Below are 25,327 nucleotides of genomic sequence, written 5' to 3' on the forward strand. Positions count from 1 at the left end.
CCTCGCTGCGCTCGGTCCATACTGTCAAGACCTCGGGCCGATATTCTCCCAGTACGGCTCTCGCGCTTGGTTAATAAGATATATTTATTTATGACTTGGAACCAATTCCATTGCTCGAAACTTTCCGGTGGTCCAGCTAAACGCGTTGGTAAATAAGTGTAAGTCGACGTATTTTGGCAGGAAACACAAAGCGCAAAAAATCGGCATTGTAGCTCGGGTTGTCGTACAGACAACTTTTGAATTATTAGTAAGGTGAAATCACGACAAAATCGCCAATTGATATAAATGTAAGTGCAAGAAAACACTCCAGAATATCCCAAAGTGAGTAGGTGTCCTAGAAATTTTTTGTTAAAGCATACAAAAAGCGCTTAGAACTTACCTTAAGAAGACGATCTGTTATTCACGTGTCACCTTACGACTATGACCGAGCGACTTTTCAAGATCAATAAATTACCTCCGTTGTAGCTACGAGTGTAACCTCTGTGCAGTTCAGCTCTAACCTATCGTCCGATCCGTTCTGTGTTGGAAAATGCTTGAATGGGTTTATGGTGAGAATTTGAGCTTAAGTTGACGATCATGATGTGCGGTCACTGCCTTTGGAGAGAAATGATGCTTTTGTCTGTTCAATATCGAACAAATTATTTTATCAATGGAAGGAAACATAACAATCTAAGATAAATGACCATTTGATAGGTAAAATATTACATACTAGCGGAGCTCACAGTACACGCGAGGCGCGCGCAGCTTAGCTCCATAGTCAGGAAAGTTTGGGTAACTTTTTAGGCAGAGAAAATCACAAAGTATGCAACCGTCTGACCGTGCAACCGTCTGACAGTGCAACCGTTTAACCGTACGTACGTTATCCTTCTTTTAGCGTGCACCGTGAGCATATCGACATCAACGTGTTGCTCTTGTTCAGCGCACTCTACAGCAATATGTATGTGACTCTTGGTTCGTGATGAATTTGGTTGATTTTACACTTAGCATGTGACGCCAATATAGGCGAGGCTAACTCATAGAATCCTACCATTTGTATACGATTCCTAAAACAAGAGAGTCCTTCACCAGAGGAAGAAGCAAGGGTTGTAGAGGAATTCCAATCCAATACGTCTTCTTTGTTGATATACAAAACGAAAACATCCCCCACTAATTGAGCGTTTTTCTTCTTTAATGTTTATCAGTGCTTTTCTTTTAACTTGATACTGCAAAGGAAATTTTTTATTTATAAAGTTACCAAACTGTTCTTCTTTGTAAATTTTTTCAAAACAGTTCTTGTGTTATTTAAATACAATATTAAACGAAACTAACTCATTCTGATCATAATATTTTAGTGAAAATATTGAAGGGTCACAGCCAGATTAAAACATGGTAATTGTTTTTTATGAACAATCTCCGGCGAAAACGATTGAAAACTTATTACGTGTTTCCTACTGCCTAAACTGTAATCATCGACGGTTAAAATGTGAATGACGAATTCTGCGAATCAAGCGAAAGTCGAAACTTCGGGACCGGGATTTGTTTTTGTAGGGTAATCAATGGTTTGTTTACAACTGTTACGTCATATTTTCCCTTAGTAAATAAAGCTATTTGTGTCTGTCATAGGAGTCATTTATCTAAACGATCTATCATATTAAGGCAATCTTCTTAAGTCTCCGTTAAGAATTCCGTTTCCCTTTTGCTCAGGAATGGGTTAATAACTAAAAAGTAAATTTTGCATCCTTACAATAATAAATTATTGTTTACATATTTTCTATCACAAGTGTTAATGGACGAGTCAGCCCTCACAAGAAGCATATTGGTCTACTAAACATTACATTGTGTATAAAACAAAAAAAAATGGACACTATTTTGATGTCCACGAGCATTTGGCGCTTTATTGTTCGCAGAAAATTGTTATACATTTAAATGCGTTTTTGCATTAATTAATTATACCGTTCAGAAATATGTTATTTACACATGCTTGTTATTATAATCTAGTCTTTTGTTTATGATTTTTTTTTTTAAAAAAGATTCTGGACAACCACAAATAGATATTTGCTTCGGTTATGTTACAAAAAGTATTAAGATATGACTAATAGCCAATTCCAACACCTTGGGATGATTGAAAATGAGTTTTTTCGCATCTAGAACCATTGCAAAATTTCTATGTAGACCTTTGAGTATAGCTTTGGCTGACGTTCACTATCCGCGGCATAGAAATGAATTAGTTGAAGAAAACCGCCTCCTTTAACTTCAGCATGTTTAGATTCTCCTACTAAAACCAACTGCAACCCATTTGAATAGTTTTCCACAAATCTTTTCTTGACATGAAGATAGATACTTCGTGCTTGAATGTTTCAACAGCAAAAAGTTTCCAATATACCAGCGGCCGTCACACTGGCTCCTTTGTAGTCGTATCGTAGTAAGAGACACACCCTTTTATAAAGAGGTAAATTGGAGGGGTTTGGCCATTTTTTTCTGTGCTTCATCTACGTTCTCTACGATTATATCTCCAATCGGTATGCATTCACCTAACTCGAACATAGGCTGTGAGCTTTGTATTCGACCTGTGCGCTGCGGGAGAATTAGGCTCGAAACAATTTTTTTTCTTTGTCATAAACAGTTCCTCTTGCTTTGGAGTTTGCACTATTACAATTATTGTATCCCAAAGGCCTGCTCTCCCCCAAAACAAGATGGTCAGTCCCTTTGAGGACGAACAAGAGCAAAGGCGTTCTGTAATTGAGACATGCGCATCAGGATTGTAGGCCATAAGTCATATGTTCTGTGACGAACCGAAATAACTTGTTCCAGGCATCTGCAGTTTCCTCGGTCCAACTAGACTCAAGAAGATCTTGAAGAACAAACATCAGAGCTTCCTGCATGGACTGAGAACAAAAGGAAGTTCATAATTTTCAGAGTGATAACAGGCATCACATTACAACTTTGAATTTCTTAATTTTTTTTTTTTTCATTTTTGTTTCATTTCTAAATTGTTTTTCTTCAATAACACCAGAAAACTACGCAATGGCCATTTGGACCAAAAATGAAATTTACGCGGGGTGGTTATAGCAAGATATGATTTAATTCTGGCCAATTATGGATTAGCAACTCTGCAATCACCTAAGCAACAATAATAGAAGTCAAATGCATGATGTCGGTCAAAGAACTGTTAACTTACGTCAAGATACATAGGTTTTAAGGCACGTGTTTTATGTCTGCGTCCTAATTCTTCTAAATACGCGCTAAAACTCTCAGAGTCATCCAAAGCGGAAACAGCATTCTCTACCGCTTTCATCACTCTTTTTGCATGCCCATATAAAGCATTTGTCTTCTCGAGCTCAGATGGAGGTACGTCTTTAAATTCCGGAAATAGTCGCTGATATTCAGGATTCTTTTCAAAGAATCTGCAAAAGTTATAAATCATATATTTTTAGAATAAATAAAGTAGCTTACTTCTCCTATAAATAACAATGCAATATTTAAAGCTTAATTTTACTCACATCAAAGACGTCCTTGAGGAACGGTAACAAGACTTCGAAAATAATATTTCTTTAAACACACAGTTTTACAAACCAAACTACATGTTTTTAAAAGTCTTCGTAAAGCGATCGTCATGCACGAACAATTGCCATTTTGAACTTCAAAATTGGCTTTTGTACACCATGAGTATATCATATTAAAAGTAATCGCTCTTCTTTTAACGATGAAGCCGCTATTCCAAAGAAGATGTAAATTTGTTTGCCATGATCAGTGTGTAGATAACAAAGATATTTTTCCTACAGACGCATTGATATGTACATTTAGTAAATTATGGCTTGGAATTTAGCAAGGCGAAGTAAGCATAAAAAAAAAACAAAAGCGAAAACACCTTTCATCTCATTACTGACGAACAGTTGATTCACAAACGTGCTGTTTTGAATAAGGGGTCCTGATTAATTTTCAGAGACAGATTTCGACCAACACGTAGACGCAATTAAAAAGCTTAAACGAAAATAACTGTTTTGTCGCCATCATGTGTATAAATGACATATTAATAAAAAAAATCCCGATCGTGCACGATTCGCGTGGGAGTTTCAAACTTTTTCGTTGATACAATTTATTCTTTGTCTTCATTAATCGCGTGCACAGCTGCACCTTTTATAAGTGACGAAAGCGAAATTTTGGTGATGAAATCCCAATGTCTTGCTTAGGAGATGAACGAATGTTGTAATTCACAGCCATTTCTTTTGTACAATCCTTGATATGTAAAATTCAGTAGCATCACAACGTTGACCAAAATATTTTTCTTGGAGTGAATGTACCCTCATTAATATCGTAGACACTTAATTAAAAAGGTTTTTGGGGGTTTTAAAAAGTTTCCTCTGCAGGTATAAGTCACTCAGTGATAAATTCAGTCCATTCAAAGTGATTCATTGAGGCAATAAAGCGTTGGAGTAAGCCCACGAACCCCAAGCTAAAGCATGAGAATACGCTCTGTTGAAACCACATCTAAACTGAAATAGTAATTATAATACAGGCTTCTGTTTGAGAGAGCACTTGCTTAATTTGCAGCAAAGCAAACAGCGGTTTTCGGGTGTTTTTCTAAGAGGGAGAATATCTCATTTTTTTCGCAAAAAATCTCCTCAGTTTTACCAAACAGGCGGCAAGTACGATACTAATAAAAACTACGACCAGCTTAGGATGGTTTTCTAAGAAATTTATGTTATTACTCGGCATGATATCATTTTGGATATGTAGTAATCTTGGAGGAGTATATTTAAACCCTCACTATTGAATTATGATTTCTTTAAAGGAGATATGGTATATTGATAAAATTTGTAATTGCTTCGTACAGGCAGTACGTTTGTGCGATAAATTCTAAGATTGAAAGCGTAAAATCAGGCGAGGAAACTCGAGATTTAAAGCTTTACTTTAATAACACTCGAAGCTTTACTTTAATATCACTCGAAATATTGCAGAGTACGTAGACTTGAAGCGGGAAACCAGTTTAGATAAAAACGCAAACTGTAAAACGTCGTGTGGCTGACGATTACTCTGTGTTATGTGACACAATACCGTTATTTTGATTTTCATTTCTTATCTCATTTCTCGTTTTAATGAGGGGTTTATCTTGTACTCCAATTTGGGGAAATGATTTTTTTTTTCAGTACACGAACGATGAGCAATACGCACGCTTAAAAAGAAACGTGACGATAACAAAGATTGAGGTTGTTATACCAAAAACTGAAATTATCAAATGAAAAAAATTTACTGACTGTTGCAAACTACAGCGAGAAACGTTAACGTAAGGGCTACGGAAGCTATCACTTTTTCTTGTGTCCGAATCCTACCCTTAAGAATGATAAAACCCATAATTCTCTCTCTATAGAATTGCTAAACCGTAATATCCACAGGAACAAAAAAATTAATTATCTCTGGCGAAATTGTCTTTTCAAATGATTTTAACACACCAGCCATAAATAAATTGCTAGTTTTGGTTATGCTATATTATTTCCTTTTGGTCGCACAGAAAACACTCGAACACCAATGGCTATTTTGACATGTAATATTAAACGTTACAGTTAATGCATTGATTCCCAGAGTTATACAATATTGTACGGGCTTAGTCGTAGAAAATGGAAGGTGTACTTGGTAAAATAAAATATAACATTGCACCAACCGCTTTGATATGCCAATCTCAGCAGAGAATTAAAACTGAACGATCTGAACGGTCTTCTTAATTTATACACTGCGCTTACTTGATAAAAGTCTTCTTCCCAACAGAATTCTTGTGAATTTCGATTGTTTCCCAAGTTTCGCGCACCAGGTACTTTTGAGCCGTTGTGAGTGGAAACACCGAGGCCTTAAATCTATCTCTGAGGCGGCTCGACGAAGATCCACATCCCATTTTCTTGTTTATATTGTGATGAAGTTGCTGGTGGGTTTGTTGACAACACCTGTAACGATTTGAAAAAAGATGAATCGAAAATTTGTGTTTACTCAGAAAAAAACACTCCGACCTGGCAGATTCACTTCTTGACACGACACAAATATCACGATCTAGCGATGCTTCTGTCAGCCCAACATCGCACAACAGGGAGAAAAGAGTATTTTACAATAAGGCAAATCTGATTGGCACGGATTGTTAAATTCTGACAATTGAAGCTGCATGTAAATTGCAAACATGCTAAGTGATTTTTCGTCGCCGTAAGCTTGAGCCACTTGCTTTAAGCAAATTAAATTGGGAAAAACAATTCAGAGCAAATGACCATTTGATACGACAAATGTATGTTTAATTTGAGATTATTCCACTTTGAAGATATTAAAAATAGCATATAAGGTTTGAAAAGAATCTTACTCGCTGAAAGCCCCATAACCTAGGAAATATCCTATTTTCGTGCTGTGAGTATCTTAAATACATGGTCTTTTGAAGCAACATCATGATCCCATCTCGTGCCACCGAAAAAACTACCAGCAGATGTAATGGAATAAAAGCTTAAATTATGTGCCACCACGATCAGTAAAGTGCTCATTGCACGTATTTGATGGCCCTTAATTTCTAGTTGTTGTAATTTATGAAAATTAAAGACACTAAACCATTCTTTCTCCTCTCCTAGTTACTTCCTGTTATGATACGTTGGTATTAAAAACTTATTTGATAAATTTAACCTTTGTTCTGCATTTTGTTTTGCCTGATTTTCGTCCCTTTCATTGTATTTTGATGCTTTGCTCTGGTTTTTAAATATAAAAATTGATTTCGGTTTTTTTTGTTCTATCATAAGTTTAAGATTTGAGTGGTTTTTTCTTTTGCACTTCTTTTTATCATTTACGTCTGACTTGTGTTTTTCCTTTTTTATCTTTTTTCATTATTTTTTGATAATTTTACCTTTACCAATCGGGAACTGTCAGGTGTTTTTTTGTCACTAATGTTTATGTTGTGCATATTCCTCTAGTCTTGTTTTTTGTCATGTTGTGTATCTTGTGTATTTTTCCATCCTAGCAGTGTGCAGGAAAATTGTCAACATGGATCTAGTCAAATGGCCCAGCCTGCCATGAGTCTCCTATTGTTCTGTGGTAGAAAATCTGAGATACCAATCGGATGGTCGTAGATTCAACGCACACAGGGAGCACTCGGAGTCCTTTTTCTCCGAGTCAGTGACTGTGTCATTCACTGATAAGCATCATCTTTCACTTTGCCATCTTTGTTGTTGTTGCTTTTTTTGTCTACTTTACCCTACTTGTTGGGAGCTGGTGAAATGTTTTTACTTCTAGCCTCCCATGAAAATACACTGAATGGTTATCATTATCGGAATCAGAAAACGATCATCCACCAATGTTATACAGTTCAATCGTTCCTGTTTTGTTTCCTGTTTTTTTGTTTTGATTTGCTCCTTACTCGTTCGTACGTGATACGTGGGGGTGATGCCTTCCACGCACCTTTAACAAAAACACGTGTTAAATCTTTCCGAGTATTAAAATTTAACTTTTCCTGCTTAACCGACACAGGGCTACAAGAGACTGCGTTCGATTGATAAAATCGATTGGTAAAATATTACTCCAGCCAGCGGTGCTACACGTCTGATACGTGTAGTCATCCGCCATTTGGGATGAACAGGTCCATCGTAACTGAGAGAAATGCGTAGGTGGAAATTATGATACATGTCATTACATGATAATTACACACATTTCATACACGCAAGAAATAGCTAATTTTCCTTTTTCTTTTCATAATAGTCTGACCTTATGTTTTTGAGAGAATTCGGATTTGTTTCCCAGTTTGTTTCTTGCCAACTAGACATCTGGCGAAAAAATTTCCGACTGAATTGAAATAATCGCGTGAACTACTTGCCAGTCGCTTGTAATTTCACACCTGATGAAAGTTGACAGAAAAAAATAAAGAAATATTTCTTTTTAATAGATGTTAATAACAAGACCCTCTAAATACTACAAGTCAAACTTACCGAGACAATTCTTGGCCGGTTTTATGTTCGATCTACCAATGATTCATTAATCCTCTTGAATGGTGGGAATTTCAAAGAAATATCTTTAGCACGGGAAATCTCCACGGGTGTCATGTCCGTTGCAATTTGTCGTTAAGCGTGGAAACATGGTAACAAAGCTGGCAGCGTTACATATCTTAGAAACAAAGCGTGAATACCAAATTCCGAATTTGTCGTTAAGCGTGGAAACATAGCAACAAAGCTAGCAGCGTTACAAATCTTAAAAACAAAACGTGAAGACCAAACTCTGAATTTTTTTGGTGCTTATAAACCGGCCCAGATAAAAACCGACATGTTAAATGAAAAACGCCATGCCATGAATTTTCTGAAACCTACTCTATAAATTGAAAATATTCCATAACAAAACAATTTTACGAGGAGAAAGGAAGTTGTAAGGCCTAGCTAATTATGTATTGTTAGGAGAGCAAAAAGTTAAGTTTTTCACCTTTTATGAGAAACATTTTGTATTAAAATTTTGCTTTTTAAAATGACCTTAATATATATTCTAAATAGGCAATAATTACTCAAATTTCATCCTTCTTAACGTCTAAACTCTGTTACGAATTCACAATAAGGTCGGAAACAAAAATTAATTCCAAACCACATCAAATAGATTTCTTCCATTTTGAACATTAATTTTTAAAGTTAACTCGCCATCAAGTTAAAATTGCATTTTATCTAAAAGATATCTAGAAATTATCATCAACCTTACCAGTTTTTATGTTTATAAGTTTGCGGTGCTCATTTAGGGTAGACTACGTATATTTCTATTTCCTGTTATATGCAAATAACATTCTGTCCAACTGGAGACTTTCTGCTCTAATTAGCCAAAAATAAAATTCGTCATTTCCATTACAAGCGACATACTACCAAATTAGCATATCTATCCAAGTTTTAGTTTCCAGAAATTTAATCCAAAACTGTTTCAGAGCAGGACAATAAATTTTTCCAAACGAACAAATTACTCAAATTGTTGCGATCAATATTTAAGACTATAATATGTGTGATCATTTTTTTAAAGAAACAAACATGAAATGAATGAAAACAGAACATTGTCTACGATAGAGACACTATGAAAGTCCCATTACAAAATCTGCCTTTCAAATTATACTTTTAATAGTTTGTACTTGTAAAGTAAGTAATGAACAGTGTCACCCACTCCCTTAAAAAGATGAAAAAGGTTTATTGAATGTATACTTATAAATGTCTGCTTAAACTTCAAGACAGGCTTTTAACGCTTTAATGTATTCATGAATATTTACACTTGAAAATATCTGGATCTCTTCACTGATAAATATTGTAAAGGGCTGATTATCTAATGACAAGGAAGCAATAAAATAGAACACCTTCTTTAAAGAGAGCTAACTTGATGATAATGATACCTGTGCACTCCTTTCGTTACTTTTACAGAGGTTGAGAACAAAGAGGTCCATTTTATTTAACGTTTTTGAAAGAATGAGTTTCCTACTCATTTATAGGTTAATATCGTTCGTGATACAAATCAGAAATAAAGATGGAAGTAAATGCTTTAAATCCATATGTCATGAAAACGTGTTTCTTCGATTTTAAAAGAACGAATAAAAACTAGTAGAAACTGATGTCGATAATAACACTTATGCAAAACGTTCACGTTTTGCAGCGATCAAAAAAAAAGGGAAACCATGCACTTGTTTGGTCTCCTAGCAACGAACAATGCTGGTACAAAACAGGACCAACAAAAATAGACTTCTGTATAGGAAAAAAATCAAATACTGCAAAATATCGCGATAAAGCTATCACCAATCAGCGACTAACTTTAAAGCGATGAAAAGTTTGATAAAAGGTTCATATGAAATATGTGAAATTTTTACTGTTTTTCTTCCTTTTATAAAGGCCGTTATATGTTAAAACTAACTTAGGAATAATTTGGGTATCAGTAACTCATGGTCGGATAACAAATTGTGCCTTAAGAATAATGCGTTAGTATTGGCTCTTTTGGCGAAGCGAACTTTAAATATTTATTCTTCCGTTAAAGTTTTACTTAAGTTACCAAGGGTGTCCAAAAACAGAACGCTTTTTCATAAATATTGAAAATCCTCGGACTAAATGAAATATGCTAATTTGGGATATATGATTTTCATATATTTATTCTATCTCAGAGTTGATTTTGTTAGAAAAGTGACAGCTTTTCGGGAAAACATTCAAACAAAGTGCAAAGGTTATTTTTGAAGCTATTCTTTCTACTGTGAATGACATCAAGTACGATGCTAAAAATATTCTCAAAGAGTGGACATATTTGCGATAATCTCAAGTTAACTTGTTTTCAGCTCAGTCTAAAGATTTTTCCCATCATATGAAATCCACATGCAACTAATCCAAAAACACCTGTTAGGCCTCAGGTCTGCGGTAGCAACTTGAAAATTAACAAAAACAAAACACATTGGACCTGGCTAGATATATCTACTTTTTCACGCCAGGATATCTAAATTGACTAGCAATATAAATTTACGTCAGGCTCTTTTCAGAAGGACAAAACCATACCCTAATTTATTACCTTTTAGCTCTGAAGAAATTTGTTTTTGAGGAAATTGCGCGCGATACTTGACGAAAAGCAAAATACTTCAAGATAAAGCTCTTAATTATTGGTGTCTACAAAGATGCACCAAGCAATCATTGCGGGCAGTGGAGAAACTAGTTTACATAGATTATGTCAACTTCCTCCAGCACCTAAATTACAAATTCTGTCGTCACATGTACACCGTAGTGACCTAAAAAGTTTCGATCATTTCTCGAACAAAAAAAAGCATGGGTTGCTCTTCATCGTCAAGTCAAAAACATGCCCATGTGTCACTTCCCTTGTCTGAGCCGCAGAAGTATCTTGTACGAGAAACCTGGGAAACGATAGAACAACACAAAAATATGGTCGGGAAGAAAACGTTTCTAAGGTAAACATTTTCGTGTTTTGTCGTTTACTCAATTTCCTCAGTATACTCTGTTTTCCTTTCATTATTTTGTTTTCGCTTAGAAGTCCTTGATTTTTTTTCTGTCGCCGCTTTTGTTATTTCATACCGAAATCTGATTCGGGATGATACATTTTGAACCCTTGAATGACGCTATTGAGTAGGTTAACCTTCATCAGGGATAGATATAACTTACCCGGGAATAGCACCAAAAATTTCTTTTCTTACGGTAAGAGTTGCAGCGAAGCGCTCTTGTAAGGGTGGATTCAGATCATGAAATTATCGCGGATGTGTACTTCTTGCATGTGAGTTCCTTACTTAGTTTGGGATTCTCGAGAGCCGTTCTACTTGTTGCAATTTTAAATTCACAAAATCGGACGTGACTGAAATAATCGTATTTGTCCTCGTGAGGAATCATTCGCTGGGGCTCTATTGCATTTCGCAACGGCTGTTTCCTCCCCTTCCCAAAAAAAGCAATTGCAAGTAATCGTATTTATTGGCTAGAGTTTTCCCCCAGACTTTTCTACTTTCAGAGCTCGCTGAATAGATGCACAAAAGCAGGTATATCCTTAGTAAAGAAAAAAAAAAAAAAAAAGGACGGAAGGGACAGGTGCAAAAAAGGAGAAATTACAAATTAAGGAAACACTGCTGTTGGGAAGAAGCTTGCGTACGATGTTGCGCTAATCTGTCGACTAGCTGTCCTTTTATAGTAACATAAACAAATGAGACTATCCAAATAAAAGGTATGCGCTGCCCCTTTTCAAAGACGAAATAGGGGTGCAAGTGGAACCGGTAACAAAGTTCTTATCCAGATAATTTTCGAGCTCTCCCACTCATATTTTGCATTTCAAAGGGTGAGATGGAGGTGGAGACTGATCGATCAGTGGAATAGACTTCATAACTAATATGCCTGCCGTGAAAATATATCTTGACAGCCTGACTTTCCATAAAAATCAAAATGAAAAATTGTGAATTCATTTCTGCTAAAAGAATGCCATCAAAGATACCACCTACTGACAACGTTGTCACAACTTAACTCTTGCCATTAATTCTGGTCATTCAACTTCTGTTCGGTTTTTAATAAAAGTAATAATTAACAGTATAATATTGTCAGGGAAATTCTGCGCCGGAACAAAACGTTTTCTGATAATTGATGTCGTTCTTTCACCGAATACAAACATAAAATGTTGAGTAAGTTTAATATCAATTGTTTTTATCCGTTTAAGCCCCTTTGTCATGCTTGCGGCGAAGAAATATGGATTATGTCGAGAAGAAAATATCGTTCTCTTCAAGCTATGCCACCTAAATGAAAAAGTGCAATGCACTTCAATTTCGTTCTGATTAAATTTTGTAAAATGCAAGATCTTTTTACCGCTACTTGTTCAGAATATCAGTTTGCAATCATCAGTCAAACCACGGCCGTTCCACGTTTTTCTGCTAACCCTAACCGCTGACCTACAGGATCGATTGGAAAAAGTCATACATTCGCGACACTCAATCAGCACATGGTCAAATGTCGCAAAGAGTTGTTGAACAGGTACACTGCAGGAAACGTGGGAAGACGCAAGAGACTAGGTCGCGATTGAATTAAGTTTTGCATCTAATTGGCTGAAAATCTAGTACAAATTTTTTTAGACCAATCACATAGCGACGTGTAGGGAAACCATAGCAACTTGGGACTATTTTAGGTACTCACTCGATAATTGCTTAATCACAAGTCAAGGACCCAATTTGGTTCATAAGCACCCTGGTTCAGGAGTTCAGTTTGTAAACGGAGAGACAAAGCAAACGGTGCGATAACATTAGCTTTGAGTGAAAAACCGCGGAAAGTCTGGGTCGTACTGGGTAAAAAACCTACCAAGATCTCTCGTCTTTTCCCCCTCCTCTCCTTTAGCGCTGTTTACTGTTGCACTTGGAACAGTGGTTCCTTTAACTTTTTCCAGATTTTTTGAGTTGAATCCCGACTATCAAAGGCTGTTTCCAGAATTTAAAGATGTAGATCCAGTTGAACTAGAAAACACAAGTGCTTTGTACGGACACGCCAAGCGAGTCATGAAAGCAGTGGAGAATGCCGTGACTTCATTGGATGATGCGTTCAGCTTCGCTGCGTACCTAGAGGAACTGGGAAGGAGGCATAAAGCTCGCGCATTGAAACCGTCTTATCTTGATGTAAGTGTCACTAAAATGTAACAAGTTGATACGTCAGAATAACGATTGCATGATCACTATGACAAAAATTTAGACTCCGTGGCTTTAGCAAACGAAGACTTCCTAAAATACAAGGAACAAAGGTATCGTATGCAGAAAGGCGACTCATATCTAAATCATTCGGCAAAATCAGAGCTGGCAATTTTTAAATAACTTTCCTGTTTGGAGGTTTCATAAGAGATGAAAAAGACAGAGCAAACGAAATGCTTAGCGTTTATAAACCAAGCTTCTCGGGAAGTGTTAATTACCACTTAGTTGTCTTCATAGCCAACGCTCCAGATCGTGGACGTTTCTCTAAAACTGCTGTCTGCGTCAGTTCCATGTTTAATCATTCTCTTTGTTTTCTCTCTCTTTCCTTTCCTCTCTCTTTTCTTTTCTCTCTCTTTTCTTACTGAGAAGAAGTAATATTTCGAACCGAAATCGTATTGTGCAACACTTGAAACGCTTGTGGATTGGTAAAATTTGAAAACAGGCTCAGGAAGCAGCAAAATGAGTATCAATTTAATAAAATATTTTAAACCTGGACTTTGAACATCAAACGATTATCATTTGTATTGTAAACTTACTTTCTCATTCCACGAAAATACGAGGTATCATCAACTTTACGCGTTAGATTTACCGTAAGAGTGATACCGTTTATTTAACATGGGTCATTGACAGATTTGAAACTGAATAACAATAGAACAACATCTCCTTTTTCTTCTTAATTTTCAGGCAATGCAGGAAGCACTAATGTACAACTTGAAAGATTTACTACGCAGTCAGTGGACCAAGGAAACAGAGGAGGCCTGGAACAGACTTTTTCGATTCATTTCATCTACAATGGTCAAGGGACTACAGTCGCCATGAGAAAGCTTCGTCAAGGAAAGTAGACGCGCGAGAACTTGATTTAAAATTTGCACAAAGCCATTTCGGGGGAAAAAGTACTGATATCTTACAAACCCAGTGGCTGTGAACATGAATCAAGCGTATGGAGAGGTTCGCCAACGAAGCTTTTGATCTTTATACTTTTTTGAGCAATTATCACGAAATTAAAAGTTCTTAGGTTCAAAACATTCACAAGGAACTCGAAAGATTCTTTTCGTCCTGCACCCTCCACAAATCAGTCTACAACTTAATCAAGTTTTTTTTATATACTTGTTTTCGATCATAGTTAGTTTTTTAAACGGCAGTTATCAAAATACAAACATGAATAACCCACAAACATGTCACGTAATTTCATTAGAAATTGCAAAAAGCATAACTTAATGACTTCTACGTAAAATATAATGTCTTCTGGTCGGCCCTGGGAGGTCATATAAACGAAAGTACTGATTAATCTTTTTTTATCGAGTCACTAACATCAAATAACTGTAAAAATATACCTTTCTGTACAAAGTTCTACATAGACATATGAATAAAGATGTACGTACCTTTCAAACTTTGAACAGTTTCCTATAAAACTAGTTTGTTCCCTTCGATCATTACTTCATTGAAAATGACAGAAAGGACTCATTCCATCTGCTTTTGGTCGCTGCACGATAAATAAACTTATAATTGCTTTCTACCTCCGGTAACCTGGTGGTCAAAGGGAACCGATAACTTTATCTTGAGGGCTCGACTTTAAGACCCTTTCAGTTCAAAATGCTGTTATTTTTGTTCCAATAAAAACGCGCGACCTCATTGGCTATCAGGATGAAAGAAAGTTCTTGATGTGAAGGTTGACATGTTAGATTAAAATGAGACAAAACAATTGAGCATAAATAATGTGTTTCCAAAGTCATTACCCAACTTTTCTTATATTTCAGACCAACTCGTCGTGGCTCATACAACAAGATATTTTTTACTGAAAAACATGCGAAAAACACCGAAATCTCCATGAAATTCATAGGTTTTATATATTCAAAGAATACAGATGAAAGAGAGTTCGTGCTGTGAAGCTTGATATGTTAGATCAAAATGAGACTAAACAATTGAGCACAAATAATGTGTTTTCAAAGTCAATAACTGAACCAACTTTCCTTATAATTCAGACCAACTCGTTGTGGCTCATTAAAGAAAATATTTGAATTTTTCACCGAATAACATACGAAAAACAGCGAAATGATCTTGAAATTCATAGATTTTATATATTCAAAGCATACAAAGTGCTTTAATTAAAAATTAATACAACTTTCAAACTAAATGATTCCGCAATTTTTAAAAAAAGTTATTCAGTCAAGGACCTTTCACAAAAAAGTTCGGGATAATTATGAACCTTCTGGTTAGGCCCCTGGGCATTTCAAGATTAAATGACAAATTCAAGGCTTAAGGAAAATTAAGCTCCAGTGTTTTGAAAACAAAACATTTCCTAGTCACATCAGCATTTATGCTAAGTAAAACCTGATTAACTCAATGAAATTCTGCAACAGAAACCTGAAACACTCAATCTTACCGAATTTCTACCTTCAATTTGCTAATGATCTGAAGACGACAAATATCAGTTTGAGCATCTTCGATGACGGAAAGAATTTTAAAACATGTATAGGTTTGGTGTGGAGGAGGTATCAGATTCACGAGGTGGTCTTAGTGAATTTATCTGATGAGTTTGGATTACGAAACCCAGATAAAAAAAGAAATAATTAAAAGGGAATTGGCCGAGTGCCCCACGAACATTGGAGACTATGCATTGGGATACATTCTCTGCCAACGGAGCCGCAGTGACTATGCCGTGACTATGTATCAAAGCTACATAGTCACATTTTTTACACATTTCACCACACAATCTCTTTGCATATATATAGCGCGCTCGGAATATTTTCTTATCCCTGATGATGCCGTTCATCGGCGAAAGCTTGGATTTTAAATTTTGGTTTTTACAGCAGTTTAAGGCCTCATTCGAACAGTTTGTATACTAATAAGTTTGCTTTTAATATCTCATATTGTATCATATATCTTATGCAATGTTACATATTCTCATATATACAACATTTTGTGAGTAATTTTATGATAACAATTGAAATAATTCCGTTTTCGCTGACTTGGTCAATTTGCTATTTTTTATTTTGAGAATAATTCCTTAGCTTATGTCAACTGAAAAACACAGAAAAAGGCCAAGAAGGGAATACTGGAAAAGTCATCTCTCACAAGTAATGCTTTCTTGTTTCTTTGCTGGCATGAATATGGAAAAAGTACTTTGAATAATAGAATATCACTTCTTTTGTTCCATAAAACTGTGGTAAGTTCTGTATAAAACTCTAAAAAAAGAATTACTCGTGGCGTTAAAATGAAGTTAGAAAAACTTTTGTTCCGACATAATCACTTCAACCGGTGCAGCATTTCTTGGGAACAGAAGGAAGACTGATTCGGTAAACTAATTTGGATACATCAACAAAGTTGAAATGGTAAATTGGTCACCGTAACGAATACAAAAGCTGACGTTTCGAGCGTTAGCCCTTCGTCTATTCGCTCCGACGAAGGGCTAACGCTCGAAACGTCAGCTTTTGTAATCGTTACGGTGGCCAATTTACCATTTCAACTTTGTTGATATATCCAAATTATTTCGTTACTCCCAGCGACGCAGCCCCAAACAGTTTCTTTCGAAACTATCAGCCTCGATTCGGTAAAAGCAAGGTCTACATAAGGACATACCCGATCCTTTTCAATAACTTGACAGGTTTGACATTAAAATTATACTAAAATGACGTCATTGGTGTCATAAAATGACGTCATTGGCATGACGTGTAAACCTCAAAAGAAGTAAGAGACGATTTGATCATTGCTTATAATTGCTCTGACAAAGTTTTGATTCGTATCTCGGAAAACTGAGCCTAAATTGCTCAAGGTTTTTCTTTTCATATCCGTTACCACTATTTTACCTTAAATTTATTAGTATTTTTTGTGTGTTGTGCTAGCGCATTCAACTAATATTGAGTTTAAGTTAAAAGTAACTCGCAAAAAATTCTACAGATTGTAATGTGACTCTTAAAACTATTTAAAAATGTCTCTTTGATCATAATCAAAGTTGATATGGCTTGTCTAAGTTATCATTTGGTATCAGTCAGTTATTGTTCTATGCAATTAAATCAAACCCTCTCCTTTATTCAAGGTGATTGATATTTAGAAGTTTACCTCAGAAATTTCCGGCTGCAACGTAAGTTTCTAATTTCGAAGGTAAAACTCCCTTGCAATTTCGTATCTTGCACACAAATTTTGATTTTTTACACTGCAAGTTGTTCTTTCTCCTTGTCGATTGATTGCCGATTGATTGCCGAATAAATGCATTTTACAATGAATTCAGAGTATTGTGTAATTCGCCTCGTGTTCTGCGTGTTTCTATGAAAATGGAATCTTGATGTTCTGCTGAAGATCATGTTCCCTACTGGAGAGTGAAAAATTAAAACTTTTTTCCACACAAATTATTCAGAAGCTCCAATTATATAAATAATCACGAATGGGTTTACAACTGTTGGTACACTTTTTCCTTGTTCCCTTCGATGTTACTAGATTGTACGCGTTTGAACAATTGCAAAATTCTCATGTTTTCAAACTAAAAATAAGGAAAAAAGTGGATCATCGTTACATCAAAACCGACGAAAGATTATTTCAATTTTGGTTGCTTTTGTCCTTTCTAAAAAACTTCTGAACATCTTTTTTCGTTTAGAATTAGTGCACTTCGATTGTAAACTTCTATTTTGGTAGAATCAGAGAAAAATATTCGTAATAAAAGCTGTTTGTACTACTGGCAAAAGCAAACATATGTATCATACCTGTCGACCGTTATTTCCTTTGGTCGTATTTTAATAATCTGACTGGGAATGATTTCCAAAATGGCCCGTTGCCAAAAGTATACAAATATATATATATATATATACAAAGAATCCAGCTGGAAAATTTATGATAATTTATGCGCAATTAAGTGTGACTGTCCTATTTATTACGAGGCAGGATCGTCAGGAATACTGTTATCAACTGATTTTCAAGAGCTGTGTTCTAAATTCCATGTCAGTGAAAATAAAAAATATCTTGTTCAAGATACATTTTAATGCCAGAACTGTACCTGTATGCCTCTGTGACAAAATTTTAGGAGACGGCTTTTGAGTATTTCACAGACACGAATCGTTAGGCCTACTCGGATGACTTAGAAAAGCGTAATGATCAATATGCAACAATTAGTGGTCTTCCAGCTAGACAATGCCAATCGCTACCATACGGGACAAGAATAACGAACAAAAAACACGTCTCTTTAAATTCAACAAAAGTCGTCAAACGACCTACTTTCTAATACCTCTTGCACAAGATAGCTCCAGCAATTGTTTTTATTTCACAAAAATAAAATGTCTGGAATAAAAAAGAGAAGTAACTCAGTTGAAGCCTATATTGTCTGTTTTTAAACTCAAAATGTTTTTAATTCTAGATTAAAAAAGCGTATAATTATCATTGCCTTAAAGCTACCGACTTATCAAATACAAACTCAGTATGTTTACTACATGTAGGATAACATTATAAACGGCCAAGGAACAAAGATAGGTCACATACGTAGCTTTTAAACTGCCTTTTTGATGTTCAAAATATACATTAAAAGGGTTTTCAAAGGCCGTAAATCCCTTAACAAACTGGCATTACAGTCAGCAATTAGAAACAAAGGATGTTTTTTTTTTTTGGAGCCAGGCAAGGTCACCTGTACAAGTAATGACTCCTCTACAACTGTATGTACTTTCAAATGACCGTGAGTAAACAAATCGAACTACATCATTAAAACTCGCTTTTGAATTCTGTGTTAAGTACTCTGATTATAAGTTCCGTGATTTTCCTTCCCTTTCCGAAATTGGTCGAGGCCCAACTCTCACAAGAGGTTGCTAGGCCGGTTTCTGAGTAAAATTGTTTGCGTCCGATTCTTCAAACTTCAATGTTGGTGAATTGAAGGTCACTAGAACGCCACCCGTGCTGTGGTTCTTGTTTGGGTTTCCTTTGCAATTTTGTAGTTTTGGAGCAATTTGCAATTGACTTATGAAAGTAACTCATAATTTTATTGGTTTTATTTACTTCGCTCTTTAATTGGTCCAAGTCCTACTACGACCAATCGGAAAGTGCTCTGTTAATGTTCTTAGTAGAATGTCATCGGCTTTTTTATACTACTTTTGTCGATGAAATGCACTGCGATTGTATGTATTTAGCTATTCATGACGATATGCTCCAATAGCTTCCACTCTTGCAAATCCAAACTTTTTTGCAGTTTAGCAATGATGAGTTCTAAGAACAATTTGACACTTTTATAATTATTTGGTGTAGTTGTAGTATTCATGGTATAGTGTCTAGTTGTATAGTCGAGATTTCTGTGTACAACTGGCTTTTATTCATGCGTCGAAAAGGACCGTCAGATGAAGTATGCAGCAGTGGAAAGGGTTAATGCCATGCGTATTTTTCGGATTCGCATTAAAACGCAAACCTAAATTATAAGATTTGTACATGTATGCTATTGATTTGGAAAAAAAAAAGAAAAATAAATACGGGGATGGATCAACTCAGGAACCCCCCCCCCTCCTCGGAAACGCCTCGGAGTCGTACGTGTTATAATAGTATGCAGCCAAAAACACTTTTGAGTTAAGAACATAAAAAGCTGTCACCCTTTTTGTTGCTGAACGTCTTCATTTTATAGATTTGAACCCACCTAATCCGAACGCTATTCGCTTCACGATGAATTTAGTGAAAATGTATAAATAATTCCATAGTTAAATCTTGGCAGAGAACAGCCTAAGATCAAGAGAATATTATCTGCTCAAATCACATTCTCTTGCCCAAGATTTGATGTTAGATGCGATTCATATAATCTTATTTTTATGACTAGAATTTTGTCAAACAATGATAATATGAGTTGTCGCCTGAAATAAGAACTCTATCACTTGCGTTGTCGATTACAAAAGGCTGTTATAACTGTGTTAATAACACCAAACGCATGATTCACCTATGATCCAAAACTGGTCAGAAAGGATTGTCTGACAAATTTCCTCGATCAATTTTACACTGGTTGAATCACCGCTATCTGGTATAATTTGTGACAGAAAGCAATTTTGGTTTTGGCACTCATAGAGGAATAGTTGTTGCCGTCAAGGATCCGAATTTGCTAAAATCTCTTATCAAATATTATGGAATCATCGCTATCTGGTATAAAATGCAACTGCAAGCAGCTAACAAGCCCATGTAAAAAAGATAGTTTTGAAAAGCGTATGAAAGGGGAGACATCATTTGTCTTTGCCCTGAACAGAAGTAATCCGTACCGGATACACCGACGCGTTCAGTATGATTTCCTTTCTTCGCGGCGAATTACATCGTTTCTCTCTGGCTGCAGCTGAATGCAGTTCAAGACCATATAAGAGTGAAGTGTTATAACAGAAACAACGCACTGAATCTTTTTAATTTTCTGAGGGAACGTGAGAAAATGCATCTATTTATACCTAGTCTAGACGTGGAAAAGTAAACAAAGATAGTTATATTTCCTGTCAGTTACTAACGATATTTACCTTTCGTCGACAATGGGACAGCACGTATTCAAATGAGCCAAAAGAGTTGAACTATTAATATTGCTCTCACATTCATGGATATTTCAGCCACTATAACTGCTCTGACTATACACATTACTGTACTCAGTATATCCAGGGAAAATGATGTCTTGTTTCCCTTTTGGATGGTCTAAAATTTTCTATTTGTACACCGTAAATGAAATGTAAACAATTCCTCTCAGACAGCAATCATTAAGGTGTTTCTAATCTCGAGTTTGCTTAAGGATAAAGTAGTCCACAAGAGGACGGAGTTTTGATAAACAAGTTGTCTTCGACTCAATTTTAGAACTGTGACATAGCGAAAAAATAGACCCTTCCACGGTTTTGACGGCCATATTGGTTGGGGGTCAAACAAAACCTCGTTGCGTAGTATCTCTTATGATAAAAAGACGCGCATCGCTACCCTCGTTTAAATTTTCGCTTTGTTCAGGAACAAAAATTAATATTCATCGCTGAAAAAGAGAAGACGTCAATAAAGGGGAGTGACTTTTTCTCCTCTTGGCGAAAAACCTTTTCTTCTCTGCGTTTTATGAGAACATTGAGATCGTTTTTCTTTGGACGTGACCTCGCGGCCGACATAATGCCAGAAAGTCAGAGTACAGCTTTTCCGAATGACTTTTTGTAATTAAGTAACTTAATTGTGCAGAGGAAAACTGAAATAAATGTGTTTACGTGCTCTTTAAACCTTTTCGTCCAGACGGGCTAACATACTCTTGAAAAACCAATAACTCGGAAAAGAGAAACCCTTGGTTTAATCGGTTTTGGAGATAGGTGTTCTGTCGGCGGCTGTAACAAAGATAGAGGTTATCCGAAAAAATGGGTCATCCACTCACATGTACAGAAGTTATCGTTTCACAAGCCCAAGCAATCGTTAATTGAAGCATGGTCTCGACAGGTTCAGAAGGGAAGAAAATATTTCTCAATAGGAAAGTCAAGGGAGAGTGTTGTCGTCTTCTCCAATCATTTTCGAGACGGGAAGCCTTCAGTAAGCAATCCAATACCTAATCTTTTTTTTTATTCTTTTTGAGCATTCAAATCACCCAAAAGGCGGCGATTATCAACACCGGTTGATAATAGTGATATCATCACTGCAAGTGACGAATTGATGAAAAGTGGAGACGATTCCCCAGGATTAACACTGTGTACAGCCTCTGCACAAATAACCAGAGATGCTGATGTTCGACTCTATACTGGCATGCAAAATACAGATGCTTTCAGAACCTTACTTGAGTACTTACTCCCACCATAAATCCTAAAATTTAAAACTACACAATATCGATGGCTTAAAAAACATATTCTTATTTCTCAACCGAAAGAAGTGCTTTTAAAAATGCCATTCTCGCATCATGGCGGCCAAGAGGTCACCTTCAAACAAAATATCAATCTGCCCATAAAACGCATTGATAAAAAGGTACTTCGCCAAAAATTCGGCACTTACTTTCAGTAACGCCTTATCTTTGTTCCCACTAGATTTGGAGACGAAAATAAGCGATTTTCCCTTTATAAAGTTACGATATTGAGCGAAGTTACCGACGCGCGTCGAATAATTACATAAGAATATATTGCTCGTTGCTACGCAACGAGGTTTTGTTTGACCCCAAACAATATGGCCGTAAAAACCGTGGAAGGGTCTATTGACTCTCCCCTCTGACCGCCAGGAGTTTATCAGAGTTAAAATCTCAGTTCCGTTTGGCCTGACAACAATAATATCCCCCCCTCCCAGGAAAGAGAAAGGCGATCAAAAACTTGAATATGACCCAATTCTTTTGATTTTTGTGTCTGAAGTGACCTCCCCCCTATTCAGGTACCTTTTAATGATCAAATTATTTGTTAGCCCCTACTCCACCCCCCTCATAACTAACCATACACCTACCGCGTATATTAGGAATGATGTTTCTTTTTAATAACAGCCGAATTCGAGAGGTACTTTCGCTTTCGGATACTTAAACATTTGGAAATATTTTGAAATACACCGAAAAATGCTGACAAGGAAGGAAGGTATTTTTATCAATAAGCTAACTTTTCGCAAATTACCGGATATACATTACCGGCGGCGCAGTTTCACCATGTTTTAAAAACGAATTTCACATGAGTTCCTGACAATGAAAAATAGCATTAGGAATGACTCGCCATTAAGAATTGTAAGATCAGCAGTAATATATTTCCTGCCTCGCCTGTATTTATCTTATTTTAGAAGTAAAAAAGAGGTAAACCTCACTCGGTGTCAAGTTTATTAAATAGACTCTCAGGGTGAACCAAAAATAACATGAAACAAATTAAACATTTGTAAAACTGCTAAAGTACCAATGACAAGATCTTCCCTCAACATCACCAAAATGATTCGCTCAATTTTAGGAACTAAAAATACGTGCGTGAAAAGTTCGAAAAAGTGTGCGTTACCTTAAAACTCATTGAAAAAAAAAAAAATGAATAAAAGCATACATACACACAAACACACACACACACACATATATATATATATAGATCTTCAGAGGATTTGTGTTTCGCATGTAACACACGCAAATCGAATAATTTTTCGTAGAGATCCAGCGGTTGATCATGGCTTAGTTAAAAAGGATGTCTTTACGTTCTCTTAAAGAAAAAAACTTTTAAGTGCTTTTCAATTCCTAGATATTGATTGATTACAATCTAACGTAAAATTCAAAAACTTGTAATTCGTATCCGACGTTCGCAGCTTCAACAATTTCAGATGTAAAAGCTTTCCAAATTTGTCAATTTGATAATTTTTTTTCAAGAATTTCAGAATTATTAAAAACATTTCTCAAATAGCATTGATGCAAAATCTAGCTTTGAAGAAAAGTCTTCAGGGTCGTAAAAGGCTGTTGTCACCGGACATCGCTGACAACTAATGACGTTAATATTTCAAATTTTACATTATGAGATTTTTCATCAATGAAAGTAAACCGTGGGCCATTCAGTTTCCGCGGGAGAGAGGGCTAAAATCTATAATCTGTTTCCTGTATGATAAACAGTAAAATTATACTAATCACGTTGTTTACAAATTTTACTTAACAGTAGTGAAAATGTGTGGGTCGTGTCACGTGACATCACTGAACGCCGTTGTTCATGACCTCGAGCTAAACGCTATTCGCGACCCAAACAACAGTATTGGAAGGTAGGGTTGACGCTTGAGGCTGGATTTGAAATGTTCCTTTTACAGCCTTTAAAAAGTCCTTTTATTGGACTTGCATGCATGAGAGATTTCAAGAGAAAACAATGGAACAGAGAAGGAGGATTCTGGTCCAGGCCTTGGTTGACGTTAATTTTACTTATGTCACTGTTATTTCCCGTCTCGAATGGTCGTCATGTAAATGTTAGCTTGTAAATGTCATACATCACATTCGTTTAGAAAAACATCCGTCCTCTTTTAGCGAGCTTTAGTCCGCTGTAAAGAAAACTGATGTATTGGCAAACAGCGACGAGATTGGCTCTTTTAATTGAAGACTTTTGCCATATGAAACTAGATTAGGAAACAATTTGGATATATCAACAAAGTTGAAATGGTAAATTGGCCACCGTAACGGTTACAATAGCTGACGTTTCGAGGGTTAGCCCTTCTTCATAGCGAATAGAGGAATTGTGGGTTGTGTGTGCTTTTAAAGGTAGAAAATGGAGCAACGTTATTGGTGGGAACATGGCAACGAGAAAGGATATTACGTCTCTTTACACTGTCATTCCTAATGGTGAAGGCCTTCTGGCCCTTAAACATTTTTTTGATCAACGTACTGTTAAGGAACCTAAATCTGAAACACTGCTACGCGTAGCCGAACTAGTGCTCACACTCAATTGTTTTTCATTCGGAAACAACTTCTTCAAACAAACTAATGGTGTAGCCATGGGCACCAAAATGGGACCTAGCTATGCCAATCTTTTTGTAGGTTTTGTCGAACATCAATTTTTCAGCCAATACAACGGGTCCAAACCTGAACTCTACGGTCGCTACATCGACGACTGTATCGGCGCTACCTCCTCTACCAAAGAGAAGCTCACTCAATTCACAACCGCAGTCAATTCTTTTCACCCAGCTCTGAAATATACCTCGGAAGATTCTCACAATTCTTTAACCTTTTAGGAAACCAAAGTTTCAATCGAAGGCAACGGTTTATGCACTAGTGTGTATTACAAACCTACAGACTCGCATAATTGCTTGTTATATTCGTCTTTGTATCCATCTCACGTAAAGAATTCCATTCCTTTTTCTCAGTTTCTAAGACTTCGTCGTTTATGTAGGGATGACTCTGATTTCCACCCCAAATCAGAGTCAATGTGCCAGTTTTTCGATAAACGTGGTTACCCTGTATCTGTCGTTCTAGCGGGTTACCACCGCGCCCAACTTATTGATCGACATTCAGCACTACAAACGTCGCATAAGGAAGATTCCGACCGCATTTCATTCACTCTCACGTTTCACCCTCACAACCACTCAGTTAAATCCATCATTCTTAAAAACTTTAAATTACTTCAAAACGATCTAGAGACAAGCACTATCTTTTCGCAGCCTCCGCTCATTTCATTCAAACGCGACAAAAACAAAGGCAATTTTTTGGTCAGAAGTTCTTTTCAGACTAATGACCCACCAGACACTTTTAAATGCACTCGTGCACGATGCAAAACGTGTCCTTTCATTCACAACACTGATAAAATATCGGGACCTAAACGATCCATTAAGATCACCGATCACTTC

The 25,327-nt window shown here is 36.3% G+C and overlaps 2 protein-coding genes across 11 annotated transcripts; one reads left to right on the top strand and one right to left on the bottom strand.

The window, feature by feature from the left end:
• Positions 1-1,719: 1,719 nt before the first annotated feature.
• Positions 1,720-14,656, bottom strand: LOC111323419 (globin-1). 10 transcript variants are annotated; one of them, XM_088745476.1, is made up of 6 exons: positions 12,756-12,894; positions 7,920-8,077; positions 7,699-7,828; positions 5,718-5,915; positions 3,158-3,383; positions 1,720-2,864 (listed from the first exon to the last, which is right to left on the bottom strand). In XM_088745476.1, exons 3-6 carry the CDS (start codon positions 7,755-7,757, stop codon positions 2,733-2,735), a joined length of 615 nt encoding a protein of 204 aa, XP_088601602.1. In that variant the 5' UTR covers positions 7,758-7,828; positions 7,920-8,077; positions 12,756-12,894; the 3' UTR covers positions 1,720-2,732. The 10 variants fall into 10 exon arrangements, with proteins under 10 accessions (XP_088601602.1, XP_088601601.1, XP_088601603.1 ...); XM_088745475.1 differs by lacking the exon at positions 12,756-12,894 and adding an exon at positions 8,671-8,769; XM_088745477.1 differs by lacking the exons at positions 7,699-7,828; positions 12,756-12,894 and adding exons at positions 6,845-7,395; positions 8,671-8,767 and having other exon boundaries at positions 7,920-8,094.
• On the top strand, positions 10,682-14,525 carry LOC111323422 (neuroglobin). Its single transcript, XM_022926762.2, has 3 exons — positions 10,682-10,882; positions 12,841-13,066; positions 13,820-14,525. The coding sequence occupies exons 1-3, from the start codon at positions 10,743-10,745 to the stop codon at positions 13,952-13,954; spliced, it is 501 nt and encodes a 166-aa protein (XP_022782497.1). The 5' UTR covers positions 10,682-10,742; the 3' UTR covers positions 13,955-14,525.
• Positions 14,657-25,327: the final 10,671 nt, after the last annotated feature.

The sequence above is a fragment of the Stylophora pistillata genome, chromosome 14, assembly GCF_964205215.1.
Source record: "Stylophora pistillata chromosome 14, jaStyPist1.2, whole genome shotgun sequence".
Taxonomy (NCBI): Eukaryota; Metazoa; Cnidaria; class Anthozoa; order Scleractinia; family Pocilloporidae; genus Stylophora; species Stylophora pistillata.

Bases quoted from the DNA above. Each gene is read 5' to 3' on its own strand.
- LOC111323419 (XM_088745476.1), bottom strand. From the start codon at position 7,757: ATGTCTAGTTGGCAAGAAACAAACTGGGAAACAAATCCGAATTCTCTC. The intron at 5,916-7,698 runs GTCAGACTATTA...AAATCGTTACAG, and splicing joins AATTCTCTCAAAAACATAAG to GTGTTGTCAACAAACCCACC. The intron at 3,384-5,717 runs GTAAGCGCAGTG...TAACTTTTGCAG, and splicing joins GGGAAGAAGACTTTTATCAA to ATTCTTTGAAAAGAATCCTG.
- LOC111323422 (XM_022926762.2), top strand. From the start codon at position 10,743: ATGGGTTGCTCTTCATCGTCAAGTCAAAAACATGCCCATGTGTCACTT. The intron at 10,883-12,840 runs GTAAACATTTTC...AACTTTTTCCAG, and splicing joins GGGAAGAAAACGTTTCTAAG to ATTTTTTGAGTTGAATCCCG. The intron at 13,067-13,819 runs GTAAGTGTCACT...CTTAATTTTCAG, and splicing joins TGAAACCGTCTTATCTTGAT to GCAATGCAGGAAGCACTAAT.